At 37.4% G+C, this 9,510-nt stretch overlaps 1 protein-coding gene across 4 annotated transcripts in view; it reads right to left on the bottom strand.

The window, feature by feature from the left end:
* The window catches only part of LOC134536901 (hemocytin), a 154,636-nt gene that overhangs the window by 107,290 nt on the left and 37,836 nt on the right, over positions 1-9,510 (bottom strand). For all 4 annotated transcript variants that reach the window (XM_063376975.1, XM_063376978.1, XM_063376977.1 and 1 more), the window contains exons 16-22: positions 8,959-9,154; positions 7,414-7,606; positions 5,755-5,843; positions 4,297-4,516; positions 2,996-3,166; positions 2,333-2,582; positions 829-973 (exon numbers count right to left, since the gene is read on the bottom strand). In XM_063376975.1, coding sequence (XP_063233045.1) covers positions 829-973; positions 2,333-2,582; positions 2,996-3,166; positions 4,297-4,516; positions 5,755-5,843; positions 7,414-7,606; positions 8,959-9,154 — 1,264 coding nt within the window. The remainder of the gene's footprint in view (positions 1-828; positions 974-2,332; positions 2,583-2,995; positions 3,167-4,296; positions 4,517-5,754; positions 5,844-7,413; positions 7,607-8,958; positions 9,155-9,510) is intronic.

The following is a 9,510-nucleotide window of genomic DNA, read 5'->3' as shown; positions in this document are numbered from 1 at the left end:
TTAATAAACATGTGCCCAACGTAATTGAACATAGATTTGGAAAAAATTTGTTTCTTTTTGGACATATTCGAGAAAGCTGTGTTTTTGTATATTATTCTTGTCCAGTATTACTTAAAAATAAATGTTATTTTAATTTTATTGTGGTACTAATTATCTCTAGGTTATGTTAATCATAACACAAGGTGCCCAATCTCATTAAATATTGTATGCTCATGATAGTACAGAACAATTTAGTTACCATAACTTGGGGCATGTTATAGTGAGCGTATGTATGCTTACAAGGAGGGGGATAGGTATGTAGCGGAGCATGCTATATGCTAGTTGTACCGGCCGGAAGGGGAGACGGTAGGGGAAAGGTAGAAATAACGAAGCAGTGATGCTATGGAATGCTTGTAACACTGTTCGTGTTGGTCTACCCCTCAGTTTTTTTTAATTGTACATGCATCCTTACTATTTTCAATTATTATCTCTTGTTCAATAAAATAAAATAAAAAACTAATAATTTATCTCTATTTGTACCTAATAAACAAGAATGATGTATTAAGGGACAAGATTATACGGTGAATAGCGATAGAACCAAAAAAAAACACAGAAAAGCAGAAGAATAACACAGTGATAGTTAATATTATATACCATATCAACAAACTGCAAGTTAAATTGTGAAACCAAGCAGAATTTGTCCAAAAATTAATTGAAGTCTAAAAAAATTAATGCCAAGATGGGGGGGGGGGGGGGGGGGGGGGGGGGGGGGGGGGGGGGTGGGAGACTCAAACCTACACAATCGGAGGAACACACAACACGCAAACTCGGACACTCCTATTTAATTACCTTACACGTGACTGGCTCAACAGGTTCGCACGGCGTGTACACTTCATGGCCTGCGATGCTGCAGTTCTGGGCGTTGGAGTCCGGATTTTTCTCTATTTCTTCCTCGGTCGCCAAGTGGCAGTCCCACACAGCATTCACACAAGAACTGTAAAAGAGTGTTATGCGTGTCAGGCAATAAATGATAGTGAATCTTTGTTATCAAAAGGAATCAAGGTTTATATTTTGAAAGTTAACTGGATGTTACATATGTAGAATTCGGCATACGAAATGGGAAAGGGAAGATGGTAGTAAAAAAAAATTGGTTTTTGCCTTAATGTGAGTGAGAAATCATTTCCAGTAACCGACCAAACAAGTGATTGGCATCAGGGAGATTGGAAAAACCAAGAATGCGAAAAGTTAATGCAATAATAATTCATACATGGCAGAAAACTGTACTGTTTTAAATCCAATCTGGCAAATAATATCAATGATGGTTTATCATCAGTGTTATGTTATATTTTATTATGGCCAAACAAAGTAAAAAAATTAATCCTTTTTATTTTAAACATTTCATTTATATTGTAGGATACGAACAGATAGCCATTCCAGAAAACCATGAAACTGTTTCAACATACGACGCTTGTGTTTGCCTGTGTCTCTTCCTTGTGTTGTCATTTGCAAGTATATTAAGGAATTTTTTGCTACTGTGTTTGTCTTTGCTGTCACTGTTATGTCGTCCACGGCTGTTCCCCGGCTGTCTGAAATGAGTCCTCGTTGTTTTGCCAATTTTATTCAAAGTTCAGTCAAATTCAATGTTGAAAATTTTTTTGTTTTACTAAAATAATTAGAAATACTTCTTTTAAATAAAAATTCAGTGAGGTTATTTTTTTTTCTTTGCAATAACTAATATTGGCATGTTTCCTGGGTTCTATACATATTTTTTTTTAGTCTTTGTTTCTGAAGCATATAAATGTTCTGCAGTGGCTTATGCCTGGTATGTATCAATAAATACAAAATAAACTGCAAAACTTAGCTTTCTCACAACCTGGACACCATCCGTTTGAACGTCCTGAACCACGAGAGTGTACAGCATGTTCTCAGCGATCGAGGCTTCAGGGAACAGCGTTCACAAAACGTGTTCAGCAGAACCACAGAAAAAATTATCTCATAAACCCTTTTCTTACGCTGCAACGATAACCAAATTATATAGGTACGGCATTAATGAAGGTAATGTGTAACCCAGATCGCGAGGCCTGCTATCGCTACGATGACAATACAGTTCAGTCCAGTAGAGGGGGTGCCATATTATGAAGAAATCAAACCCCTTTCCCCACTACTATTTCCTAAAAATCTGTGTGATTTTTATGTGCATCACAAGCAAACAATTTTCAATTAAGTTAAAAAAAAAAAACATAATTGAAGTTTAATTTATAATTTTTAATTAGTCATATATAAGTTATTTCAGCTTGGCGATGGTTCCACGTGCTCACAGAACGTGCGGCGATGCTCTCTCCGAGTGACTCACCACAGCTCGAGGCCGCGGGCCCCTGGCCGCACCTCCTTGTAGCCGGCGGGGTGGTCCACCCCGTTGCTGTGGCAGCTGCAGTGCGCCACGGGGACGCACTCCCCGTCGCCGTCCAGCGTCTGGTCCTCGGGGCAGTTGCAGCCCTCCACGCACTGCCGCCGGCACCCCGGGTGGCGGGTGATGTCGAAGCACGACCGCGCGCAGGAGTTGCCGCACACCTGGTACCGCTGGCCCCCGGGGCACGTCACGCCTGCGGGCAGGAGGGGCGCGCACGCGTCGTGACGGAGGTGCCTTGTTTCCCGACTGCGAGATTACCATTAAACCTATACTGTACTAAACTGTACACTCAAGTCTTCAACCCGCAATTAGTAGAGCACAACTGCGAGAGATCAAATCCCTTCCAACTGGATCCCAAGTTTTGTCATCCTATACAGGACCTATTCAATCAAAATTTTCATTATAGCCCTTTCAGCAAAGAAGTTTCACTTCAATACTTTAGTAAGTTTTGGTAAATTATGATAAGGAATTAGAAGAAAATCTTTATATTATTCAGTGTTCGGGGGGGATGCAGCCACGGCAACCCCTCTGGTTTCCGCTACAGGTGTTTGAGACACAGCACATGATGCAGCTAGAAAATTATCGGGCAATGGTGTTGAAACTTACTGCATTCGGCTATCTCGTTCCTGAAGTCTATCAGCAGGCCGTGATTGGAGCACTCCTTGGCGTAGGAGGCCAGTATCGGGCACAGGCACTGGCCGATCTTCCCTTCGCAGGAGCACAGGTCGTACAAGCAGTCCTGGTAGTACGTCTCCGGATCCACTGACCAGTGGCAGCCTGCGGGGTGAAACAACTACCCAGTGACGAACTGTGCTCAGAAGAAACTAAAAACCTCAAAAGCATGAGCTACAGAATTAATCACAGAATTAATTACAGAATCAACAAAAATTAAAACCTGCACATTTCTACAAAAAGGAACACTAGGGCAGTTCCAGCATGAATGAAAAATAAAAAAGCGGGTGTAAAGCTGCATATTTATTTTAAAGCAAAGTCAAAGAAAAAAAATGCCATAAAATTTCAAAGTTATATCAAATATTAAAAAAAAAAAGTTGCTTTTGTCACCAGTACTCTAAGCATATATCAGGTCACCTGCCAATTTCTGGCGACGACTGTTACAAACATTTGGAAAAGTGTGCCACCAGGAAAAGGAATGACTACGTTCAAACCTTACATTTAGCCCAATGGCTAAAAACAATATTATTGATTAAGAAAACTATTTAAAACAAAACTAAGAATATCAATTGAAGCCCGCTTTGGAACTGTTCAGTAATGTTCGGGTCTTGGAATATTTATTACATTATAATTAAAAGTATTCGTATTGAAATGGTCACTCTATCCGCTAAAAACACAAAAACACTAGGGAACAAATTAAACAAGTTACATATAAATTTATTTACTTAATTTATGGGAACAAAGCACTGAGATTACTGTGCCCCCTAGCGGCAGTATGTGACGCGCTATTCAAACACTCGTACACACACGGCAGATGATTTGGAACATAGGGTGATGGTGGGAGGAGAGGAGGGTGAAGTGGCGAGGCCCATCAGACATTAACTTGTTCACTTAAAACACATATTGAATAATTAATTTTCTGGTTATCTCTGTTATTAGTATTATTTAACGGATATTCCTGTTAAGGTAACACATTTGCTCACTTTAATGTCATGCTTAATCACAAATTTTGACACCAAATATTTACGTACAGAGTTATCCAACAGCTGTAAAATATCACGCAAGTGTTTGTAACTGCAATATTGAATTACCTTTCACAGCTCCCAAATAACGTTTTGTAAATATTTGGCGACATGATTGGTGACCAAACAAAAATGCAAAAGAACCATCATCATAAATTTGTAACCAAAGTGGTGTTAGTTGCAAAGCCTCAAGTGATAACCGACCCTACTCACCGGCAAACAGGGGACCCTTCAACTTCCCGCAAAAGGCCTCGGCTGACGCTTTGTTCTGGATGTTGATCTGACACGGATGGGTCCCCACCTTCTCCGGCAGGTCGTCGCAAGCCTCCTGAGTTTTCCACTTGTTGGCAAACGATACCACCGACTGCTCCACGTCGTTCTCTGGGGTCAGGAAGTCGTCGTTCTGGTTGTGATTGAACGTCCCGCAAAGTCCCTGGAAATGTAGGGAATACATAAAGCCCATTTACCAATATTTTGGCATATTGCCTTCCTGCCGATATTTCCTTACTGTATGCCACTGCTAATTCCTTTCCAATTTTCTTGGTTTATGTTGCCATTGCAAAAAGGCATACAAACCAATCTTTGTATATATTTTGTGAATTTAGATATTGTCTTTGCTCTGAAATAATCATATTTAGAGATCCTGACATTTTAAGGTAAATTTAACCAACATGCTGCATTACAAACACCTGTGTGTTCCTACGTGTTGTGTGAATGAACTATCGTTAATCTGACACTTGTGGGTAGGACTCGAGCCAATTACGATATCGGTCGAACGAATCACAAGTGTCTACCACCACAAGTGGCAACCAAAGATCTCTTACTATGTATGTTTTGAGTGTGATAGGACAGTTGAATCTAGTATGGTCAAATATACCACAAAATTATAGGGTATTTAATCACCTATAAAAAATAATTATATTAAAACATATATTACAGCCAACTGCTAAAAATATCCACTCACAAAATTAAAGAACTTAATATTAATGAAAGCATACATTTGGAAAACAAACTATGCTTAAAGGAGTGCATTGACTTAAAAGTGTGAGGTGATGGAGGGGGAGGGGGAGGGGCTCTGAACATAACATAATTTGTACCTACTCCACCCATTCCGGTACTATTTTACTTTCTAAGCCCGATCTAGCTCACTTTTAGTCAAAGTCAAGCCAAAGGAGGCTCTCCCATGAATTTACATCCTCTGCAATAACGAAACAATAGTACTCAAGTTAGCGTGCCGTGGTCAACTACGTTCTCATTCTCAGTTTGTGGAATGCCTTCGCATCTTTTTTCCGTTCCAGGGGTTCTCTTATTAAATCACTTTTAAACCACAAATGATCACTAATTAATATTTATTCTTCTGAATGTATCTGTTTTTGACCAATTTAATACAAATTATTTTATCACCTAATTGCAGCATGTAAATTTTACCACTATTTTGGTGGAGAAAGAATTACAAAACAGCATCTATAAAAATAAAAACAATGACACCGAAATCCTCTGTTTAAAAAAAACAAATTGGACTAAAGAGAAATTCATAAAATCTTGTCTCTAGTCACAGCACACCAGTGTGCCACGGCTCAGTTGTCGGGAAATCCTGACTCAGATTGTAGGGACAAGCGCAAAGCCCCATACTAACTACTAAAAAAGACAACCTAGAGTACGTTGCCCTACCTTGGTTTGGTCCTTCAGAGACGCAGGAGCGTCAATGTACAGTCTCGTCAGTCCGTCCCACCACAGCTCAAGGCCGTTCGGCAACTCAACTGAAATTAAAAAAAAAAAAATTCTGTTATTTACAGAAATCATAAAAAAATCGTGACAGTATTTGCTTGTATTTTTCCATCTAAACTCTCAGAATAATCAATCCTGAAAACCTGGAAAAAGTTTTGTAATTGCAATTAAGAGACGATCGAACACCAGTTCCATCTGGTTTTATTTTCTGCATTAAAATTTTAAACAGAAAATGCTTAGCTGCTGAAATATAAACATTTGATCACCAAACAACAATTTATTTTCTGATCGAACAGCTTTTACACATAATAGCCAAATTTTCCATTAATTCTGAGTTGAAAAAGAGAAAATCTGCACCTAGACTACATTTAAAATAAAAATTTGTATTAGTGAATATTTTAACAAGTACCCATTTGAAATGTCCTCACAAAACTTTTTAACTGATTGAAGTTGATAATGTAACAATTATCCTTAAAAAAAATACAGAGCTAAATGCAAATATTCTTTTGTAATTTTAGTAGTTTTAAATGGTAGTTTTGTTGATTCATTATATTATTTGCAATTGTGTAAAACAAATACATAAGGGATTTTATAAGTAATTTTCTGTAGTGCTTTACTGACTATATCGTATCAAATCACCCATCGAGCTAATAGTCTTTTTCTCTGTTTAATTATTCATCTGCAAACTTAGTTATTTGTTTTGCAAAATAGTGTACGATTATTTACATCATTTAATAAATGTTGGATGTCACTTTGGTAGTTACATGTCAATTCAGATTATACGAGTGAAACAAGCTCAATATTAGAATAAGATTTAATAATGGAGCTGAGGCACAGTCATCACTCGTACTGACATATGTAGCACCACAAGAGAGCTCATAAATACAGTTACAAATTTACTATAGTTTCTGCTGTCAAATTTAAGATGGTTTTAAAAAAAACCTGTAGCTTTGGACCTCTCATGAACTTGTATCAGCTAGGTTCCACTGTAATGACATACTTCAAGAAGTTATAAACTTACAAGTTCACGTAAATTTTAGTTTTGTGATTGGTCAGTAGGTCACATGTTATGATTCAAAGAGTTAAAGAAAGTTCAGTTAACACTAAAAAATCAACAAAGCACACAGGTACCTATTATCTTTGAAAGATTTGTGCAATGGGAGTGCATGACTTGATGTAAGTTTTTGGACATACGCCATTGTTAAGCACTTTTTTCTGTAGAAGAAAACTAAAAAATAAAAATAAATAAATAAAAATACTCAAAAGAAAAAAAACACAAACTAAGTAAAAAACTTGCTGTTTTTTTTTTTCCGTTCTCTTAGTACATTTTTCTTTGTTTTTCTTTGTTTGCTGACCATATTCCTGTTACGGAAAATTTTGTGGTGTTTATATCCTGTTGACAACAGCAATTTTTGCTTAATTTGTGTTTTTTTGTCTTTTGGGTATTTTTATTTATTTATTTATTTTTATTTTTTAGTTTTCTTCTACAGAAAAGAGTGCTTAGCAATGGCGTATGTCCAAAAACTTACATCAAGTCACACAGGTACCTACATACGCATTAAGATACTAAAATGGATTACTACTTTTCAAGTGCAGATTTACCAATGAGGAAAATAGACGAAGCTACACGAATGGTGGCTCCGTCCATGGTGAAAGGCATCTGCTTCACTTCTCTACCGTTGACAGACACTTCCCTGTTCTGTTGCAGCTTGATGTACCTATCGCCCAGTCGAATAGTGACCGTCTTCGAGCACGACGGATATGTGGACGACAAAAAAGATGAAAAACCCATATTCTGAAAAGAAGAAAATAAACATTTCTGATAAATGAGCGCCTCAAGAATAGGATCCAAATATATTTACCAAGTAATGCAAAGTGCATGTCAAATCATGATATTAAGTGTAATTTAAAAATTTTTATTTAAGTAAAAAAATTAATTATTTTAATTCACTCTACTTTTTAACCTTCAACATACAAAGTTTTCTGAGTGTTGCTATTCAGGCTAAGTATGCTGTACATAAAAATTAACAAATAAAGTGAATTTCTTTTTATAATTTCCCGTTTAACAACTGATAGTGGTACATTCTTCAATTAAACTTGTTTGCCATTTAATTTTATATTATGCTTTTGGATACTCATAGTTACTCTTGCCATCACTACGCTGTAAAAAAAAATCGTGTGGGAAGGTGTGAAGTGACGAACTGCAGGTGTAGCGTGTTTACACCAGGTTTTCACTGGATTCCCAAACATGCATGGTTGCTAGATTCATGAGCCAGCTGTCTTGCCAGGGGCTACCATCGTCCAGTTTTTGTGACAGTTATTATTTACACTGTCTCGCAGCACAAAATCACTGTGGCAAATGGATACTATAAGGCAATTGTTTCAGATCAGTACATTTACTATATTTATCTTTGCATGACATATAAAATATTGTGTTTCACCGAAGAAAAAAAATTATGACAGCCACAAGTTTTGAAGTGAAAATTAAGTTCAGTTGTAGCGAAAATTATATGAATGCCAAACACGTGCACTATTTATGTGAAAAAAGTGTTAAAGAAACTATTCAGTTCATCTTAAGTATTCTGAATAGTATCTTATCTTTGTAAATTAAAAATACCTACTCTTTATAAATACAAAAAATAGCAGTGAACTTGAATTTGAAAACCTAACAATTATAAAATTTTGTATCTAATGAAACGGTAAGCAACAAATCAATATTAAAAAGAAATAGCGGAAAAAAAATTATTGATATTAAATAAAAAAAATTGGGGGAAATAAAGAAAAGAAATTTGAGGACCAGTTGGTGAAACTCAATAATTTTAAGGAGTGACGGGTCAGATTATTAATTTACAGTGTCTGCAAGTGTTATCACCTGTTTTCAGATATTCTTCTAATTTGTTTTTCTCATCTGAAATATAACAAAAGTATAAGTACTTTTGGGAAGAATTTTTTTTCCTTTATACCAAAAAAGGGGTCATGCTAAATAAAAAAAGTCTTCTTACATTCTAGTCATATTTACACGGATACATACAGTATTTAATAATAACCAAAGGTAACAAATTAAAATGCTAGTAATTCCATTTTCGTTATTAACTGAAAAACCATTGGTGTCATTTGTGAACTGACGGCCGGGGAAGGAAGTCGCACCTCGGAAATGCTGCCGGCGCAAGCGACGTTCTCCGCCTCGACGCTGTAGTTGCTGCCCTTGACCAGGTAGTAAGAGCACTTGCCCATGAAGTCGAAGTGACGGCCGTCGAACGTGACGTAGTGGGGGTCCCCCACGGCGCTGCAACGGGCACCGCAGTTCGCCTGGGTGCACTGCCACTGCCCGCCGACGCACTGGCTGCACGCACAAAACATGAAAACGTACGTGTAATTCCACGCATGTGCATATTTTGAATTTTTTTTTTTATCACCGATGCGTAACATCCGAGCCCGGTACAACGGCATTTTGGCGGGAGTAATTTTCCGCGAACGAAACGGGAGTCACGTGGAACGGAAAACGTGCGACCACGGTGCTGCCGTCTGTGGCGGACGGCACAAACCAAAGTTCACAAAAGCCAAAGGTAAACTTTAAAAGTATTTAACTGCTTAATAAATTTTAACAAGATGGGCAGTATTTTTTAAATCAAATTCCCTGTCAGAAATCAGGTCCAAAGCCGGAGTTCAGTATTTTTTTTTCAAGTCTTTTTCACTTTT

Source organism: Bacillus rossius, chromosome 11 (genome assembly GCF_032445375.1).
Source record: "Bacillus rossius redtenbacheri isolate Brsri chromosome 11, Brsri_v3, whole genome shotgun sequence".
NCBI classification, from domain to species: Eukaryota; Metazoa; Arthropoda; class Insecta; order Phasmatodea; family Bacillidae; genus Bacillus; species Bacillus rossius.
The sequence above is the reverse complement of the archived record's forward strand: the minus strand, read 5'-3'. Positions and strand labels throughout refer to the sequence as shown.